We start from the raw sequence: 21,872 nt of genomic DNA on the forward strand, positions 1-21,872 counted from the left end.
TGTTTTATATATAATATATATATAAACTGTTTTATATATAATATATTTATATATAAACTGTTTTATATAATTATATATTATATATAAAAAATATTTATATATTTATATATAAAAACTGTTTATTTTATATATATATAAAGCAGTTTATATATATATACACACACACACAGATGGAATACCACATATATATAATTAATAGGATATATACACACATATATATTACAATCTTTAACTATTTGCAATGTCAAAAGAATGTAAAATAATTACAGATTAAGTCATTTTAAAAAATTTTCAATAAGTAATACATTCACAAAGTTCAACAATGAAAACAAATTGTAGAAAAGTGAAAATTTTCTTCTCACTTTGTTCCAATCCACTCAATTTCTATCTCTTCCCAACAAACAACCAATGTGATTAGCTTGTTATATCCTTCTACATTTCCTTAAGAATATACAAGCAAATATGGCCATTTATTTTTATCCTCATTGCCACATTTTTACATAAAACATTACTTATACTATACATAGTGCAATCGTTGTACCTTACGTTTTTTCTGAGTAGTATATCTTTGGGATCTATTTCAGTACATAAAATATTTCCTCACTATTATTAGATTTGTATAGAATTCTTTTGATTGGCTATATCAATTTAAGCAGATTATATTAGATTTATACAGTATTCTCTCTTTGGCAACATTATAGATATTTTTTAACATTTTTTAGCTTCCTCAATTTTTTTTTCTTGTAATTTAGCTATGAGTATTCTTGTACATATATTTCTCAAATGTGCAAGTATGTTTGAATGATGCTTTTCTGGAAGAAAAAAGGTGGGTCAAAGTATACTTCCATTTGTTGTTTTAATAGATATTGCCAAATTGTCATCTACACAAATTGTATCAATGTAGTCTGCTGATAACAAGGTAGGGGAAAGATGTGTCCCATAGCCTCTTTGAGAATGTGTTTTCAAACTACTGCATAGTTTGAGTATAGTGTAGCATTTTTTCTTATTTTAGAGCTGCTATATTTTATTTTTTCTGAACCATGAGTTCACATTAACTGTCTATTTTTCTTTCTTTCATTTTTTCTTTTCAAGAGATGGAGTCTGGCTCTGTTGCCCAGGCTGGAGTTCAGTGGTGCAATCTCGTCGCAATGCAACCTCCACCTCCCAGGCTCAAGCAATTCTCCTGCCTCAGCTTCCCAAGTAGCTGGGACTACAGGCTTTTGCCACCACACCCAGTTAATTTTTGTACTTTTTAGTAGAGATGCGGTTTCACTATATGTTGGCCAGGCTGGTCTCAAACTCCTGACCTCAGGTGATCTGCCTGCCTCTGCCTCTCAAAGTGCTAGGATGACAGGTGTGAGCCACCGTGTCCAGCAGTTTAAGCTATTTTTCTATTAAGTTTATTTCTTTTCTTATTAATTGCTAGAAGCATTTTAATATATTAGAGATGTTAGCTCTATGTCTGTTATATGAGTTGAAAAATCTTCCCAGTCTGTCGATTGTCTTTTGGTTTTGCTTACAATTTTTTTTCATGCAGAAATTTTTAATTTCACTTGATGAAACATTCTTTTTTTAAACTTTGGGACTTGAATCATTGGCATAAAGGTCTCTATGCCAAGGTTACAAAGACATTCTTTCATGTTTTCTACTGACACTTTCATGGTTTTCTTTTTGAATATTAGAAATTTTTAATATATTTGGAGTTTATAATACATGGTATAATGCATGGAGCTGTGCTATTTTTAACCATAATTTCTTTTCTCAGAAATCCATTTAAAATAGATTTCTGTCAGCTTAGAAGAGAATAGTATGATAAATACTGTTTTTTAAAATGTATTATTTTAAGAGAGTATGACTCTGTAATGTTTATATCCTCAGTGTGAGTCTAATACAATGTTTTCACACATTATTTTAAAATCCATATAAAAGCAGTTAAACATTTAGATAAAATGAGAGACCAAGTAACTGCAAGGTTGCCCTTTTCCAAACTCAATAATAGCAATGCTAAAATAATCCCAAGTAAAATCTGAGGCAGAACTTCCTTATTACCTTACAGTGAACCAAATTAAATATTTTTGCATAGTTAAATTAAACCACTTTATTAAGATCTACAACTTCTCTCCATTTTTTTAAGACTTAAGAAAATCCAATGTGTTAACATTCTAATCCATAAACTTACTGCAGTAAATCCTGTGAGAAAAGCACTTCTTAATTTAATAGGGGCAAATTCCTGAGTCAACCTTTGGGAAGGACTCTCTCCATGCAGTATCAGAGCTCTCTGATACACTACATACTTGCTTGACAGCTGTAATGGTAGAAAAACGTCAACGTCCTGACCTTCTACTTGCCTTAAGTCATTGACAAATGTAGAGAAGAAAATCAAGAGCTAAGTAGACTACTTGTGTTGAGCTACTCCCCTTTTAGTCAGCCAAATGAAGCCTATTTGCAAGGGAAAGTGAAAAGGGCACAGAGAAAACAATTTTCTTCTTGAAGTTAGGGAGCACATGCTCCTAAAACCAGGAAAGTTGGCTTCCTTGAGTGACTATCATTTGAATAAGACACAGGCCTGTTGAAATCTCATCTTCCTACTAGACTGAGCTCATCCTACATCCATTGATTGCTAAAATCTTGAAAGCCTGGGAAAAGTCAATATGTACAATCTGTTTCCAATGTAAAGATTCCTGAGTGTTGTCCCCCTTTGCATTAGTAGATGTTTACCTAATATAATACTGATGGAGAATTCTGAGCACATTTAATGATATGCAGAAAATTAAATGAGGTCATGTCCAAGTAGAACAGAATTTAATGCAAAAAGTTTTAGCAGAGTCAGTGGAAAGTTATTAAAAGCAAAAACAGCATGAATGGACTGGTTGAAATCTTGGTTCTAGTACTAGTATTTCCCTTGACTAGTGGTGTTACTTTTACCAAGACAGACCTTGTATGTCTCTATTTATATACTAATATAATTAAAGATTTTGATTTTGATTATTTTTTAGATATAGGGTCTTGCTCTGTCACCCAGGCTGGAATGCCGTGGCATGATCATAGCTTACTGTAGTCTCAAACTCCTGGCCTCAAGTTATCATCCAGCCTTGGCCTCCCAAAGTGCTAAGATTATAGCTGTCAGTTACTGTACCCAGCCAGGTTTTGATGATCTCTAAAGCTCTGAAGGATTTTCAAGAAGTAGCATCTATTATTTGAAAGAAAAAGAAAACAAAAAAGAAGGAAGAAAGCAAGAAGGAAAGAAAGAGAAAGAAAAGAAGAAAGAAAGAGAAAGGAATGAAAGAAGGAAGGAAGGAAAGAAAAGAAAGAGAAAGCATGAGAGAGGGAGGGAAGGAGGGATGGAGGGAGGGAGGGAAAAGAAAAAGAAAGAAAAGGAGGGAGAAAGGGAGGGGAGAGAAAGAAGGAGAGGGAAAAAGAAAGAAAGAGAAAGAAAGAAAGGGAAAGAAAGAGAAAGGAAAGAAGTAGCTTTTGTGGTGAGAAGAAATAGGAAAATTTATATTTTGTGTATTTTATTAGATGTTGATAATTACTTGTCAGTATCTTATTTGAATATTTTATATAATTGCTAAATATCCTCATCATTATTCTAAATTTAAAAACATTTATGCTTAGATATTTCTAGATATTTTTAAAATATTGAATTTTTCTACAGTTTATTGTATTTTATTATTCTATTTTTTTTGAAACAGAGTCTCAGCTCACTGCAATATCCACCTCACAGATTCAAGCTCTTCTCCTGTCTCAGCTGACTGAGTAGCTGGGATTACAGGCATGCACCACCACTCCCAGCTAACTTTTAGTATTTTTAGTAGAGATGGGGTTTCATCATGTTGGCCAGGCTGATCTTAAACTCCTGACCTCAAGTGATTCACCGATGTTGGCCTCCCAAAGTGCTGGGATTACAGGCTTGAGCCACCATGCCTGGCCTACTTTGCTATTTTTGAGAAATTTGTTAAAACATATTTACAATGTCCACTAAATGACAAAAGAGGAACTGTGGCAAAATAAGGTTTAAAATTCTTTCCTCTCAACAAATGCTTTCAAATATCTTTCAGTAAATAAGTTGTATAAAATCTCATTTTATTTGTTTCTTAGAGACTGGCCTAAATGTTCAGTACACAGTCAATGATGGAAATAAGCTTATAAAGACTTCATAAAGAAAACAGTTTATCTTTTTTAAAAAAGGCAATCTGAAAGGTGTGTATACCTCTCGCCTCCAAAAATAGGATTCTTTACTATGATCATAATAGATGCTCTGATTTTTCTCCATTATTTTTCTCCATCAAAAATCTAGTGCATCAATCACTGATGTCCTGAAATATTGCTTTATGAAAATCACGTGAAAGAAGAAACAATTTTGTGTTCATTAATTAACATGGCATCCAGCCTGCACTAACATAGAAACTCTCCTATAGTAATATTTCGATATGAACAAAAACAGACATCTGTTTCCTTAAGACAGATATCATTTGCTGGTTGTTACCGTTTTTTTCACTTTCTTTTTTTTTTTTTTTTTTTTTTTTTTGAGACGGAGTTTCGCTCTTGTTACCCAGGCTGGAGTGCAATGGCGCGATCTCGGCTCACCGCAACCTTCTCCTCCTGGGTTCAGGCAATTCTCCTGCCTCAGCCTCCTGAGTAGCTGAGATTACAGGCACACGCCACCATGCCCAGCTAATTTTTTGTATTTTTAGTAGAGACGGGGTTTCACCATGTTGACCAGGATGGTCTCTATCTGTTGACCTCGTGATCCACCCACCTCGGCCTCCTAAAGTGCTGGGATTACAGGCGTGAACCACCGCACCCTGCCTACCGTTTTCTTCATAAGAGAAACTTTTATTTACTCATGGCTCCTCCTTGATGAGTATAATCAGTACTCATGGTATTTCTGTATTCTGCCCATACTTTGAAACTTTCTTATGGCTTTTTCAAGATGTTTTATAGTATGATCATCACACAAAAAGCAAAAGTTTTCATTACATTTCACATACCAGCTAAAATGATCCTTTTAATACTACCTAAATTAGCACTTCTGAAACCACAATGGTTGGGCCTTTATGTAATCAGCTGTATTACATTAAGCATACCCAAGCCCATCAGTGGAAACCAGGAGTTGTGGTTCTGTCTGTGGGTAAGGGAGAATAACAAATTAAGTAGAAAGAGTGAATTGTGCAATTTTCAGAATTCTTAAATCTTTTGGGGTTTTTTGTCTTCTGATGGCAAATCAGTGTTTATTTTTCAGTTATAATGAAGTAAAGGAGTATGGAATTTACCTTAAAAGAGAGAAAACTCTGCAGGAGCCAGCACCTCTGAATGACCTGGAAAAGCACTGATTAGGAGATGCATTTGCCCTGAGCCTCTACAGCCCTGGCAAACACCGCCACCTCTGAGCACAAAGACAGAAAGACAGAAACCACAGGACCCTAAAGCCATCCTCAAAATAGCATGGATAAGGGGAGATTATACTGGGGTTTTCCATGAAAAGGAAGGAGCCAAGGTTTTAAGAGGATACATAGGAAAACTTAGCTCATATTGTTAGTACAATTATTGCCCTATTTTACTGATGAGAAAACAGTGTGCTGGACGTCACACAATTAAACTGGTAAGTCTTCATTGCATTTGCAACACTTACTGGCTTTTTACATGTTGTCTCCACTAGAGTGTGACTTTCAGAAGGGCAAAGGCTTTGTTTTGTTTATTCCTATACCCCCAGTATACAGAACACAGGTAAATGCTCAGTAAATGTGTTAGTGTAAAAAATGAAATTAACTGAAATCATCATTCAATCCAGTCCACTGCTTTAAGAGGAAGATTTTATATATAACTGACAATTTCTTGTATCTCCATTCTGTCATTCTAGAAGTCAGGAAGTTCTAGTGACTTCAAGATAATACTAATGTATCAAATATATTTGATAAAATCAACAATAAATTCAAAATATCATTACAATATAGCCATATATGTTTAAAGTCAGTTTTTAAAGCATTTTATACTTCCAAATTCTAGCACCAAATTCAAATGTCTCCATATTTTAATGACAAATTTCTTCATAGCATTTTATATGATGTTTTTTAAAATTTACAGAAATTTAATTAATGATGAAAAAACTGAAAGGGCATATACATGCACCCACATTTCTGAATCTGAAATTTCATTTAGTGACATTTTATTTAACAGTATTTCATTCATCCTCAGAAATCAAAAAACAGTTTCTCTTTAAAAAAGGAAACAAAATATTAATATAATGGTTTTCAGAATGTAACAATGATATGATTTATAAAGTTATTAAATCCATTATAAAATGGATTATAATTAATACAATTTACCAAGGAACATACCCTTAGGATTCAATCATAAAAAATTATAAAAAGAAAATTCAACCTAAGAGAACATGAACTATAGTATCTTTCATGTGCTGTGTATACTTGAGCTTGAACTCTATATTTGAAGTGATGCTAAACACATTCATAAAGGTTGGCAAAAAAGGATGTCACAGAGGGAAGTGGTTTCACTGTACAGACTATCAAGGATAAAATATTAAGAAATGTAAGGAAATTCTCCCTTGTTTGTGAGCAAGAATCATTAGTCTCTTCTCTAGAGAATGTTTTCCAAACTGTTAACCCTGATTACCATATCCTTGTGTATCTGACAAGAAACATGATCTATATTGCTTAACAACGTCATACACAGTACACAAAGCAGAACAAAACCCCTACCCATCACAAAGCTACTAAAAGACTGGATAACTTCTGACACATTTTCAAACATCTATCCTTATTCTTCAGGTTATATTTCTTCTTCAACATCACCTACTGATCCTTTAAATTCGATGTCTTCTTAATAGAGGTTCTGGTAGGAGACTATAAAACAGGAGGCTTAAATTATTACAGTGTTAGAAAAGGCACAACAATATAGCCAAGGAAAAGGAATAACGTGTGTTTGGCAAGGATTAAAAGTTAAACTGCAAAGGATAAAAATCAGATACCTATCACACCAAGAACCAATATCTAGGACATTTAGTTACTAAAATTATGGAGAAGTCAGTCCAAATAGGAAATAAAAATTGGGGATAGTTAAGAAGAATTGTGACTGTAAGGCTCTAAAAATTATAGCTAGAATTAAAATAAAGAGAAGGGAGCAAGTTGAAAAGCCAGTTCAAATATATGTGAGCACGAGCAATTTCTATTATCTTGTGTCACAGCTATAAATTTTCATCATAAAAATTTAAAGATACATAACATGAAAGCCAACTGTTGAAAGTGTTCACAGACTAAATGACTATAATATATAGATTTCAAGATCCTGTAAAGACCTTAGAAACACCAAAATACTTCCTTATTTATTTTATAATTGTTGCAGAGAAGGTACAAACACGATTTCTTTCCTTTTTCCTCCTCTTCTCTTTTCCATTAAAAGTAACTACATAGTCATATTCTCTTAAACTGGCTTCCATTACTGGAATTATGGTCATTTTAACTTCCTGCAATTTTTTAAAAACTGAAATTAACTATGATAATGAATAAAGAACAATTCCCTATAGTTTTAATCTCAAAATGACTTTTCACCTGAGCTATCTTGTAGTCTCGCCAAGAGTAAGCCATGTGGATACATACAGGGTCCAGTGACCCTGGAGTAACTTCTGAAGACAAAACTGAAACACTGATTTAAAACTTAGGCTCAGGGATAGAGAACACAATTGAGAAGAGAATATTATTTTTGATTCATGATTCCATCATCATGAGAGGAAGATAAATAACAAGATTTTTTAAATTAAGAAAACAAGAAACTCTTCTTCAATGCATACTATTGGTGTTATGTAACTTGCTGAAACAAATTAGGACCTTCATGAAATCATTTTGGATTTGCTAAGTCCCAGGCACCGTTCAAGGCACCGGTAATGCAATAGTGAACGGACAGACAGAAATCCCTGCCCTTGTGGAGTTCACATTGCTATTGGGGGAAAACGTAAAGTAAATAAATAAGCTGTGTGGTGTATCAGGCAATAAATGCTATGGAGAGGAAATACAGCAGAAATGGAGAATGTGAAGAACCACGGGCTGTTTCATCTAAAATTGGGAAAGAGAGTCCTCATAAAGATGACATTTGAGCAAAGACCTGAAGGAGATGAGAGAATAAACCATGAGAATATCTGAAAGAAAGAGGCAAAGGAAACCGAAATGCCAAAGTCCTGAGGTAGAGGCATGCTTGGCAAGTTGCTGGAACAGCAAAGATGACAGTTTGGCAGCAGCAGATAAAGGAGAGATTCTTAAGAGATTATCTAAGAAAAGTCAAGAATGGAGTAGAGATCCTCAAAAGCAAGAAATTAAAATATTTAACAACTATTTTTGCATAGTATCGGCAAAAATGCCAGGCCAATCAGAAACCATGGTATGCTGCTATACTGGTGCTTACTGCCTTCATGTCAACACTTCTCATACCCTGTCATAAAGACATTGACTTTTACTCTTTCAGAGGATTTTGAGAACAAAATGATCTGAGCTACATTTTAAGAGACTCACTCTTGCTAATATGTTGAAAATCGACTCTAGAAACAAGGAGAAAATTTTTTAGATTATTAAAATATTCCAGATTTAAAATAAGACTTGGGCTAATACAGTGATGATGAAGATTAGAGAAGTGGTTAGAATGTGGATATATTTTAAAGAGCCAACAGCATGACCTAGCTGATTAGATGTAGTTTTGAGAGAAAAAGAGGAGGGAAAGAGAGGATGACTTCAAAATTTTTATTCCTAGAAACTGGAAGACTGGGGTTGACACAGAGTGAGATGAGAAGGCTAAAGGGGAAGCAGGGTCAGAGTGAAAGCAAAGTTTGGTTTTGTAAATGTTAAATTCACATATCCATTAGCCATGCAATTAAAATTGTTAGCTATATGAATGAGGAGTAAAGGATATTACCAGTCTTCCCCATGAATCCAAGACACAAAGAACACAATTTTCTAGCACTAAAACTTTATAATTATATTTCATAAAACTTTTAGGTAATAATTTATAAACCAGCATGCAAATATTTCAATCATATGCAACTAAGTGAATTATGTTCATATATGTATAATATAGCATTTTTTTCTTAAATGACAACAAAGTATTTGTGCCTTCTGTCTGATAATTTTGTGATACCAATTAGAAAAAAAAAAGGGAACAAAACAGCATATTTAATTTTATTTTTAGAGAAACAAGTAATCCTCAGAGGCACGAGTTTTTGATGATGTTGCTGTGTGGAAATTCGCTTTACAACAGAGATTTGACCATCACTTCCCCATGTCCTCTTTTCACTTGTCAAGTGTTTAACTGTTGATATTAGAAACTCTTGACATTTTGAAATAGCTTTCTGCTTATAATTAAAGATATTTTCTCCTCAGTCCTCCTGAAGAAGGAACACACTTTTTGGCAACCAGAGTGAAAACAATGGCTTTCCCTGTGTTTTTTTGGTTGCTTGGGTTCATTTCCACTGTGGATACTGTTGGAATCGTGGTTCTCCTGGCCTGCCTTTAGGAGGGAGCACCAATAATGATTCTGGATAACCTCAAGGATCCTGTGTAAAGAAAATCCTCTAAGTTTGGGCCAAAGAAATTCATGAAGTCTACTTACAGATGGTTCTAGGTAAATGTAATTGAGTCTCTTTTACCTTATTAGATAACTTTTCATCCACAGATAGGGTAAGTGAGAAAAACTTACCAAAGACACAAATGTATATTTAGTGAGTAAGCATTCTTTCTCAAATCAGGCTGAATTCTTTTTTTAATTTCACAACATATTTTGACCTGGGATTACTTTTTGAGGATCTATTTAAACCAATGTTTTCCTGTAATTCAAATTTCTAAATTTAATCTCTTGTCTAATCCATTTTATGTGTAAATGTGAAAACACTAGTTATTTTATTTACTGATCATTCCATTGCTATATGTAATTAAAATGTTAGCTTACTTCTTTCCAACTTTCCTTTGAAAGTTTGGCTAGAAGTTATAGAATATTGAATGTCATTTTGATTAAACAACTACTATATATTTTCCTCTTTGATCCCCACACATACAAATATCACAAAATTTGAGGAATCCTAACTTAAATAGCTAAGCACAAGTTCTCTCAAAATAAAAATATTGTTAATTTTTAGACAACTTTTTAAAGACATCTCCATTTTATAGATGCGGCAGATCTGGGACTACCAAATTCAACATCAACCATATGCAAAATAAATGTATACATTTAAAATATAAAATATACAAAATTAAAGTATACATTTCTCTTAAACAGAAATGTATACCTATCCAAAAATTATATTATACTGTATTGGAAATTATAACTCCTTCAAAAGGCCAAATTTTGTGTAATACTAAATAAATAGTACATAGTATTAAAAATTAATGACGTTGGAGCAAAATAGCAAATAATGTGCTCAGTATTCTTCAAGGACTTGTATTTTTCCTCTAGGCATCTTTTATTTTTCCTGAATAGCTTTGAAAACAAAAACTATTTGGTTTTCTGAGTTTTACTTATCATTTAAGCAAATGCAAAAATCTGAAAAATTGGATTAGAAACAAGACAATGATTTGAATCTCTGTTAAATATAAATGAATTAAAGTTCATTGCAATTTTTTTAAGTAGTTGAGGATTGGCTGACTCTTAAAGCTGTTGTTAAATTTTATTTTGATTTTCACCTAGGGCCATCTCATTCACCAGGAAAAAACAAATCTTACAGAATAAATGCACTGATATTATCAAGGACAGAAATATTTGCATTGAGACTTGAAACTAAGTCAAACACTGACAAAACACCTTCTAAATTTTAACAATTTTCACTATTTACCATGGCTGTATTGATTATATTTAAGTCCTATAATTAATCGATTTCTAAAATTTTATTTCAATAGCATCAATTGCACTCCTCCTTCTTGAAAAAGGTCTAACTTGAGTGTTTCAATCCACAAAGTTATTTCATATTTTTTTCCATAGTCCCAGGGAATTCATTCCCATATTTAGTACATAATAGAATCCACAGCACTATTTTCATGTCTGAGGTTAGCCTCTACATATTTATAAAATAAAAACTTTAATTCTTAAAAAAGATTATATGACTATGTTCTCTAAGCCATTAACATCATAATATAATAATGTTACAAAGCCAAGCGTCTTTTGTATTTTTACTTATTTGTCCCTTTCATGTAGTAAATAATGTCAAATAGTTTCAGTAGCATATGAGAAGCTATTTTTTTCAACTAAAAGACCAAAAACAAGAAAACAAACCCTTTTCATTACTGAAGATAATTATGCACCTTGCATATTTAACCAATCTTCTTTTGTTTCAATACATTGGTTTATAATCTGCCTCTTCTTGTATGATCAGTGATCTCACAAATTTCAAACACATTACTATGTTTCAGCCTATGTATTTATATAGCAGATCTAAAATGGAATATATGCCTATGAGCTTATTGTTGTAAAACATGTACATATACCATATCTGAAAGTTCAAATATCATGCTAGAGCTCTGCTCATTTTATTTTGTGTGTTGAAAATCTTTCTGAAGTGTCCTCATGGCTGATGGCAACTTTTCATGTAATCATTAATGAATATACACAAAGAAACTGAGATATTATTCACCAACCACACAAGGCAGACCTTTAAATAAAACAACAGAAGAGTGTACTGTCTCTCAGCAAGCTTTCTTAATGTAACTTCTTTAAAGGACAACAGATGTGTCCATAAACCTTTACATTATAGAAGCCAAGGAAGCCTGTCCCTGAAGACATACTCTATGGCTCTGAAGGTTTCTTTTTGTGAAGAGTCATAAATATATTCCCCAATATCTAAAACAACTCTCCAATTTCTTGATGCAATAGGACTTCTGTTCCCTCAAGAATATCACAGAAACTTCTCGTTTAACAATATGACCTAGTTAACACTATTAAAAGAAGCTAGGTATGAATGTATGAATTTTTGGCTTTCCTGCTTATGAATGTATGAATTATTGGTACTACAAAGTAAATAATATTCTATATGAAAAACTTAGGAAATATCTCTGTTTACACTTATGCAAACCATTACTGAAATAAAAGAAATCATGCATGCCCACTTCAAAAACTTGCTTGCAAAACTGTTTAATACTTGTATATTGTTTTAGCATAGTGCCAGGTTTATCATTAACATGTGTTAAAGTGTATTTTACTTACACAACAGAGACCTAATACTGTATGAGAATACTCAAATAAAGGCCTCAAATATCCTTCAAATATTTCACCTTTATAATACAGATTTACGTATTTACTTTTTGGAAGAGAGTACAAATAAAATCCATATGCCAGTATCACTGCTTTATTCCATTTTCAAAGAGGCACTTCTTCATATTTCTTAGAGTATATTTTCATGATAATCTCTTCCTTCTTAAATAGTAGTCAAAAATGCAGGCAAATGTCACTGACAACATGGTAAGAGATGTTATTTATTTTTAAACCAGCTTTGGAAGCAGCTGCCCCTGAAATAACTGGAAGAAAAAAAAGACACCAGAAATAGAAGATGGAACAGGCAGGGGGAAAGAAAAATGGACTACTGGCCTATTCCAAGTCAAATGTAATTCTTTGAAGCCCACAGATTTCAAGCGACAAGACAACTAAAATCCCTCTCAAAGTACAGATGCAAATTAATTAGAGCAAACAGTCTAGTGTGTTAGTGTGTGTGTAAGAGTGTGTGTGTGTGAGAGAGAGAGGCAGTGAGTGGAGTTATACTATTGCAATTAAAATAAAAGGATATAGGAGTGCTTATAGGTATACAACTATAGGGTATAGATTATACAACAATAGACATAGCTATGTGACACAGAATATCATGAAGGGAAAAAGTACTAAACAGTGCTAGATACCTGGTGCTGAGGGGTAAATTTATAAAGTTGAATGAATATCCCTTGACTGAGGTTCACAAGCATTACTAGAAGATGAGTTTAGTCACAGAGTGAACTAGATATGGTAATTTCAAAAGGCATCATCATTGTAATTTGTTCATTTTAAAATATTTTACACAATCTAGCCAACTCTCAATTGCTCATTTAAAGATGAGCAGTGATGCAATGCAAACTTTCCAAATGTGGGTCCGGGAGACAGTGTGAATGATACTTATAATTAGATAGGCATACATATAAAATATGCCTTTCTAGTTATTTTTATATATGACATTAACTTTACGATAGGGGAAAGAAGCTGCCAATGCTGGTTGACATCTGAAACTGGCAGAATTCTGAAAACTGGCAATAAATGGTACACATCAAGAGAAATTCATGAGAATAAAATGTTTTCTGCCCTCTGCACTTACAATGTTTCTATTTTATTCCAATGGATTATACTGCATAAAGTTTATATAGTCTATAAAGCCCTCAGCTACAAAATGTATGTCAGGTAGGCAAGAATATAAGAATATCAATGGTTAGAATTCTCACAAAGGTAAGAACTGCTCAGACATGTCCCCAGTGCATTCCAATCTCTGTAAAAGTCACAAGGAGAGCGGAGTAACTGACGCTCATTATTCTTCTGCACATGACTGGAGGTTGGCGTTATTAAGGTCTTTCATTTTTGTTAATTAATGTACTTTTACACACAGGATGCCGTCCATGATACACTGTACACTGATGTACTTAGCTTGCTTTTACAATTTTTGGCTGTTGAATTCTAACAAATTTTGGAAGCTTTTGCTCAAAAGTGTGAAGGCTGCCACATGCCTTTATTGTTGTTGGTTTCCAAGAGTTTCTGGAGATATTTTTCTTCCAAAAGAATATTTTAAAGATAAACTCTCAATCTCAAAATTTATTAAGGGTGATAAAAATCTTTTTTTCACATTGAAATTTAAAATAAAAGTTTTGTAAACTTTGCTGTAATTGTATGAATTTTATGAAATAAAACATTAAATATGCAAAATTCTAAATCCATGTATAAACTATTGCATGCTGTCTTAGACGCCTTCAGATGATTTCATTATATCTCCTGACTAAATGTGTTTTTTCAGCCTTTTCTGAAAAAATTTGTGGACAAATCGGATCACAAAGATAATTAACTTAAATTTGAAAAATAAAATTGGCTGTCACCTGATGCTACCCTACACTATGTTGAAACCTGTTGCTTCTTTGAAAGAAAAATATAGTTCAAATAAGATGGCACATATTGAAGACTGCATTATATATTAAATTGGAATTCCCTTAAATAGGTACACTGAAAGTCAGTTTCACTATTTCTCATTTTCATTAACTTCAGTGGAATAGTTTTCCAGTTATCTCATGTAATTATCTATAACATCTTGAAGATCATTGAATATCTATGATTTATTTTATAATCCTGTTACATCAAGGATTTATTAGAGCTCAGTAAAAATATATATGTGTGAATATATATATGTTTTAACCAGTGCACAACAATTAGAAATTAGCCCCTTACCTGTAAGCGGAAAATTTTATGTTCAAAATTAGCTGTCAAAACACTATTCATATATAAGTTCTCATTCTCTTGGTCAAAGAGCTTTGGGGGAAGAAATGTACTTAGAGTACATTAGAGAGAAATATAATGGGGTCTTGAATAAAGGGCACATTGTGAAGACAGCAATTTAAAAAGAATCCACTCTCTTACAATTCTACATCTTAACTGAGGAAACACATCTTTTCACAAGATTCCAGGAATTAAACAACATAGAAGAGTTCAAGTGTTCAGTTTAACAGCTCATCTGCCATTCCTTGCCTCCAAAATGCAAGTCCAATGATAGTTACTAAGACACATTTCTCTGAAATGAAAATCACTAGACAGGAAATATATTAATCATGAAATTTCCTAGAATCATTTAGTTGTGTGTGCCCATTAAAAGTATGTTGGAATACTGACAGAGTTTCAGAGAAAAACAATGAAACGATCACTATGATAGCTGAAATATGGCTTCATAGGAAAGAGGGTTACATTTAATTCGCTTTGATTGTGTCTTTTCTGCTTTTTGTTATAGTTCATATCACTGGCATGGAGTTTTGAGCCAACCTTTTTCCAAACTGAGTTACTACCGAAATTTACAAACTTGACATGAAGATTACATTATATTTACAAAGAACTTGGCACTTACAGAATAAATTATTGACATTTTAAAAATCCAGCTCAGGGCCCCCATGGTTCAGGCCAAGGAAAGCCTGATGCCTTATTATATGTTATGCTACATTAACATGAATAAGTCAGTTTCCAGCTGGTAATTCCTCCACAGTGTTGTCCCTGTTGCTGAAAACCAATACTTTCAATTTCTAATCCGTGAAGGGGATGTAGAGAAGTTATTAGTCCAGAGAAAGCAAAGGCTGCATGTTTTCTTCCTCATTTTTATCCATGCGTTTTAGTACTGTAGGATCCACTACTGATTGGGATCTGGAAAGGATAAAGCCAACATCAGTGAGTTATTACCAGATAATTGCGCAGATGACATTCCCTCCTCTGTCTTTTTGTCATTACTTCTCCCAAGAATATGGATTCCCTTCCTCTATATCAAGGAATTTATGAACTGTGGATGTTGAACATTTAGAGAGAAACTACTGCTGGTGATGTTTTGCACTGGAGTGAGGAAACAATCCTCTCTGGCCTCTAACTAGAATAGTGAGTCACCAATGGTTTTGAATAGACAATACTAGGCTTAAGAGCTCTTCATAGTCGAGCAAGATTCTTTTCCTTGAGATATCAAAACTTTCTAGTGTAGGATAGATGTTTTCCAATAAAACATCTCAAAATGAAAAAAATTACAGTGAAATGATTATTATGATAAATTAAAAAGAAATAACAGGAGGCTTAATTCCAGTCTTTAAAAAAAAAATCTATGAAAAAAATGCAACAAAAATGCACCTTTTCTTTTTCAGACCGTCATTTTTTAGCTTGAATGATCATATCAACAAAAAGATCAAAATTTGAATGTTTTTATTAAATTTCCTAGTGTAATATCCAAATAAAATCAACCTTAATCTTGAAAGTCTCATGGAACAGTTAAAGAATTTTAAAAAGTAAAAACCCCTCTTATTTAAGCAACAATACGTTATGATTGGGAAAGCACATAATTTGAAAACCCACTTATACATGACTTTAATAGCAGGTGGGGATTATATCTCAATTTATCATTAGGAAACCACATGAGAGTTGGAAAGAGGAAAATCAATGAAACATGCTCCTGTCATGGCAGGAAGCTGCCATCTTAATAGCTATAGCATTTAGGAAGCAGCTGCCCTTTTAGAATTCTCCTTGGTAATGAATTCTTCCCCTGCTGCTGCATTCCAGCCAATTGGCTTTTGCTGTGGCAATATGCCTCTTAGCAGACCTCATTAACTTCTGAAAAGACTATAAGCTAAAACACAACTGCACATGCAAATGAAAAAGAACAGCAACGGAACTAATTATCTAAGTAAAAATAATTACAGAATTAACTGATAAACTGACTCAATTTAAATAAACTTAAATTCTTTTCCAAAGATGGAATGAAAATGAAGGTGAAACATTAAAATATTGAGAGATTTTGTTCCCTAAGTGTCATTTACACTATTTTATCTCAATATTAAATGGGCATTAGATGCCCATCACAGAAAAAAGCCTGAGTAAAGTTGTGTGTGTGTGTATAGGAGAGACAGAATAGGATGAGGAAAAGAAGGCAACAAGGAGAAAGAACAGAGAGAAGAGAGATTTTGTGTCATATTATTATGCAATAATACATAACCATCTTCATTTAAACTACTTTAAAGTACCATCTTTATTTGAAGCAAATAAAATACTTTTTAACAAAGCAGACAACTGCACAAAACACTAAGTAATTAGACTTTAAACTTTGTTTTTAGGTAGGACCCAATTAAGCAAATTGGCTCTCAGATGAATCCATGTTAAAAGAGAAAGAGTCTCATTTAATGTACTGTGCTGAAGTCTTAACTTGACAACTGATATGCACTAGACTGCAAGTTCCATAAGCAGGGACTTTATCAGTTTCTTTTCTTATTGTGAATACAACGTGCATCATACGGCTTGGAAAAGAGTAAGGTCTTCATGTCTGGACTTATAGTCAGTAAACAATTTCCATATTGAAAGAACTTCGGTATGAAGCACTCAGAATGAAGAGTAATGAAGATAATAGAGAAAGCAATTCTATTTTCTTTATAGAAAATAAATTTTAAAATTTTTATAAAATTAAATATATTATATAAATTGTTAAGATATATCCTAATAATATTCCATAAGTATATACCAATACTCTTCAGACAGTACAAGGCACAAAATTTAAGCATTTGCCATAATATTCTCTTACACATTATACAGACATGCACACATATACACATTCTAAGTCTGTGTGTTTCAGGACTGTTTTTGAAAAAATATTAGAGAATATGACATTTTTAACAAAATATTGTAAATTGCAGTATACTGTTCAACCTAAGATTAAGTTTCTAGTTTGCTTTTGTCATGCACTACAGATATGAAGATTGTTGGATGATGAATGCTGGTTCCACATGTGGAACAATTCCTCAAGCACAGAACAAAAGTGAGTCAGAAACAATTTATAATTAATTTTCTTCTTTTTGGTATTTAGTTGTCCCAAATGTGTAGTTATTTTAGTCCAATGTTTTTTTACTCTCTTTTATGACAGAACAGGATTATTTGTGCAGAATCAGAAGTGTTAATGAATTTATTTATTCCAGCCACAGTAGAGAGAGATGTCTGTCATTAACTCATACATCTCAGAGGTTTCTGGGTTTTTTGTTTGGTTTGGTTTGGTTTTGCTTGAGCCAAAGGCTCACTATGTCATCCAGGCTGGAGTGAAGTGGAGCCATCTCGACTCACTGAAACCTCCTCCTCTTTCAAGTGATCCTCCCACGTTGGCCTCCCCCAAGTAGCTAGGATTACAAGCATGCACCACCACACCTGGCTAATTTTTGTATTTTTAGTAGAGGTGATGTTTCACCATGTTGGCAAGGCTGGTCTCAAACTCCTGACCTCAAGCTATCCATCCTTCTTAGCCTCCCAAAGTGCTGGGATTACAGGCATGGGCCACCATGCCCAGCCCATCTCAGGGCGTTTCTGCACAGCTTCTATTGTTTTCACAATGAATAACTTTTCTTTCTTTCTTGAAAAGCAGTAGTTTAGATTTAGGTATCCAATATTCATTTCTCATGCATCTACAATACATAGTGTTTAAGAAACTAGGTATCGGACAGAAGTGGATCGTAACTGCAGTTGCTATTAATAGCAGTTTGCTGGCTGTATGATCACGAGAAGACTAAACTCGCTAAAATTTTGTTCTCAATTTATGTAAAATGGGAAAAATAACACCCACATCATACAGTTATAGTGAGGATCAGAGGCAACAATGCATCTATAAACTCTGGCACAAATTCTGGCATATGGTTAAGAAAATGGCTCTGGAATACTATTGCCTATGTACAGATATTAACATCACTACTTTGTAGTTATGTCACTTATCTTTCCTGTTTCTCAGTCTCTCTATCAATAAAATGTGGATACTACTACTTTATTAGTAGCTTTAAGAAGCAAATGAGTCAACATATACAGAGCATTGGAACAGGGTTTGGCATAGAGTAACAATAAATGCTTAACATTATTCAATAATAATTTATTCAATATTCAATAATCAGAAGTGCATATCATGAAAATAAGTACTGTTACTCACTACTGTTATGTGCCAGGCACTATCATAGGCATTGGCAACATAAGGCAAAAGACATTCTCCAGTTCTAAAATACTGAGTCTGGTGAACTTTGTATCTTTACACATGACTATGCCATTCCTCCATAAATTTACTCCAAAAGACAGTCATCTTCTTAGACATCTAGCTACATCTACTCAAAAGAAGAATTATCAACAACTTTTTGGTTTTGGAATGATTTATCTCCCTCTTAATCTAAAGACAACATAAAACTACAAAAAGGAGAAAGGCCAAGGGGAATCAGCGTGGAACACAGGAGCAATCTTCTCTTTTCCTTGATGGCAAACTGCCATTCGCTGACAAACAGAACACGAAAATCAAGTGCAACATCTTTCTTAGTCTCATTCTTCAGGAGTTTTCCAATAGAATCATAAATATTTCATATGATACCAAACATACACCAAACAATGCCTAAAATTCTAATCAGCCCATGACAGAAGCAAGAAACTCAGGATTGGGGCCGTTAATGGGCTATAAGCAAAATGTTCAGGGTGGGAAATGGCCTAATTAACTGGAGAAGAGAATCAGTATACAAACGGTGGATAGATTGGGCTAAATCTAACAAGACAAGTCTTACTCAATTAAAATAATGTGAACGGAGGACAAAGCTAAACTATAGGAGGACATGGATTGGTAAGTAAAGAGACTCCAGTTTTAGGAAGGCCCATATGAGTCAGCTTTGACTGCCTGAACAGTAGCAACAGTAACAACAACAGGAACCCAAAGAAGCCACTGAGGTCTATCCTGCAACGTAAACACAAGTACTAACACCGGGTCAGATGTCTCCCATTCAGTTATGAATACTGCACTTAAACGGGACTACTAATGGACAGCAGATCACACTCTTCCATGCATTCAATTAGTAATTGCTGAGCACCCTCTGTTGTTCCAGGACCTTTTCCAGGCACTGGAGAGTCAGAGAACAGGGTAAACACAGTCAATATGGTCTCCATGAAGCTTACTTTGGGGTGGGGATCGGATATAAAGCTAAATAAAATCAGCTATTTCACAGACTAAAAGTGCTATGAAGAGAATAAAATAAAGAAGGGTGATGGACAGGGAGTGACCAGAATGAAGAGAAAGCAGAACTGACTAAAACCAGGTGGGTGACAAAGATCAAAAGACTCTCTCTTGAGAAGCTGACCTTTGATTGGGACCAGCCATTTGAAGATGAAGGAAAAGAGCATTCCAGGTGGTGGTGACAAGACGACAAAGAGACTATTGTGTCTGAAAAGCAGGGGAAGAGGAAGAAAATGGGATATACCTGGAGGAGAGAGGGAGGCAGGGTCAGACAAGGTAGCACCTTGTAAGCCATGATAAGGAGGTGATTCTATTTATTGCATGAATAGCGGTCATTAAAAATATAAAGCCAAGGCCTGCACAGTGGCTCACACCTGTAATCCCTCGGCTTTGAGAGGCCGAGGCAGGTGGATCACTTGAGGCCAGGAGTTTTATACCAGTCTGTGCAACATAGTGAGACCTGGTCTCTACAAAAGAAACTTTAAAAATTAGCCAGGCGTGGTGACAGGCACTTGTAGTCCCAGTTACTTGGGGGACTGAGGTGGGAGCAGTGCTTGAGACTGGGGAGGTTGAGGCTGCAGTGAGATATGATCACCCCACTGCACTCCAGCCTGGGTAACAAAGTGAGAACCTGCCTCAAAAAAATAAAATAAAGCCAAGGTGTGAAATGATCTGATTTATATTTTTAGAAGATTTTTGGATTGCCATGTGGATAATAAATTGGGGATGGGGAGCAGGTAAGGCTGGAATCAACAAGAGCAGTTAAAAAGTTTTTTAGGGGGTGGGTGCAGCTGAGCAGAGTGCAGGTGATGTGTAGAAGTTATAGAGAAAAATGTGCTCACATGATGGGGCCACATGAGCAATCGTGCCTCAGGCGGAATGGCTGAAGGAAAAGGGCCTCATTAACTGACAAAGAAGAACACTAGTGGACACCGATGACAGCTGCCTCCAAACCCTTATGTAGTTCAGTTCCTGAGAGAGGGGCTCTGTGCCATCGAGAGTAGGCAGGCTTTATGTCAGTGATGAGAAGGACTCCACACCTCATGCACTGGAGACCTGCTCCGCTACATATAGACTAGTTAACGTTGAGGATGCAATATCTGTTTAACAGGGTTGCTGTGAGGATTCGATAAATTAATGTAAAACAAGGCACCGAGTAAGGACCTAACTCATGATGAGTACCTAGTAAATGATAGATGATAACAACTATTATCATTAGGATTATTATTTTATTAGAAGAAAGCTACTTTTAGGGGAAGTTGCTTTTAACCGCTTTTGCTTTTAAAAACTTTTAAAGAATTTGATGCAATATATGCCTTCTCCCCAGAAAATAAATGCATGACATATATATACATTCATACTTATGAACACAAAATTTTGCATACAACTTTTAGCACTTAACGGAATCCTTTGAGAGCCCATCCATGAACCCCTTAGGAGAGCACAGATCTCAAGAAGTTCTATTCTAAAAGAAGGTAGTTACGAAGCCTAAAGGTGGTTTAAATATAAACTTGCTAACTCGTGGGAAATTTGAGCAAGGAAAGTTTCTGGCCTTTCCATTCTCTCCAAGGACTTGTGCATCAGCCTGGAGAGAGGAAATGATCGCACACACATACTAACAACAGTCACCACAGAGGCAGCAGCATAAAACAGAGCACCCTTAAAGAACAGCCACATTACTCCATGAGTCAGAGTTATGAGGATAGGACCTTAAGGCTTTCATCAGAGAAGGATGCCAGACATTGGCATGACCTGTTCAACGTCCTTGCATCTTCCCTAAGCTAGGTGTGGAGTGATTTGCAGGGGCTGTGGTGCCCATGTTTCTGTGAATGCAAAATGAACTGGAGAAGTAATATTTGTTACTGTTATCCAAATGGACCCCGGGCTGTTGTTGCCTGGGAAGTCTGAGAATTACACATCTACTTGTTTGCAACAGAATGCAAACTCAGAGCCAGGGACGCATTTGTGCATGCTGACAACTCCCCAGATTATTAATTGAAAGAAAAAAGGCATAAAAGTGCTGTGGGAGTCAAAGCAGGTATTTGGACTTTGACTCAGCAATGAAATTTATAAAGATTAAAACTGAAGGGAAATACAATGCTTTATACCACTAATGTTTAGATCTTTAGACAAAGACTTG

The 21,872-nt window shown here is 34.5% G+C and overlaps 1 protein-coding gene across 1 annotated transcript in view; it reads right to left on the reverse strand.

Annotated features, from left to right (window-relative positions):
- Window positions 1–5,881: 5,881 nt before the first annotated feature.
- Window positions 5,882–21,872, reverse strand: part of CLVS2 (clavesin 2) — a 79,034-nt gene continuing 63,043 nt past the window's right edge. Inside the window, exon 6 of the mRNA XM_012450051.3 lies at window positions 5,882–15,390. Coding sequence (XP_012305474.1) covers window positions 15,303–15,390 — 88 coding nt within the window. The 3' untranslated portion in view covers window positions 5,882–15,302. The remainder of the gene's footprint in view (window positions 15,391–21,872) is intronic.

Source organism: Aotus nancymaae, unplaced genomic scaffold (genome assembly GCF_030222135.1).
Source record: "Aotus nancymaae isolate 86718 unplaced genomic scaffold, 86718_ANA_hifiasm-v0.15.2.pri h1tg000040l, whole genome shotgun sequence".
In the NCBI taxonomy this organism is placed as follows: Eukaryota; Metazoa; Chordata; class Mammalia; order Primates; family Aotidae; genus Aotus; species Aotus nancymaae.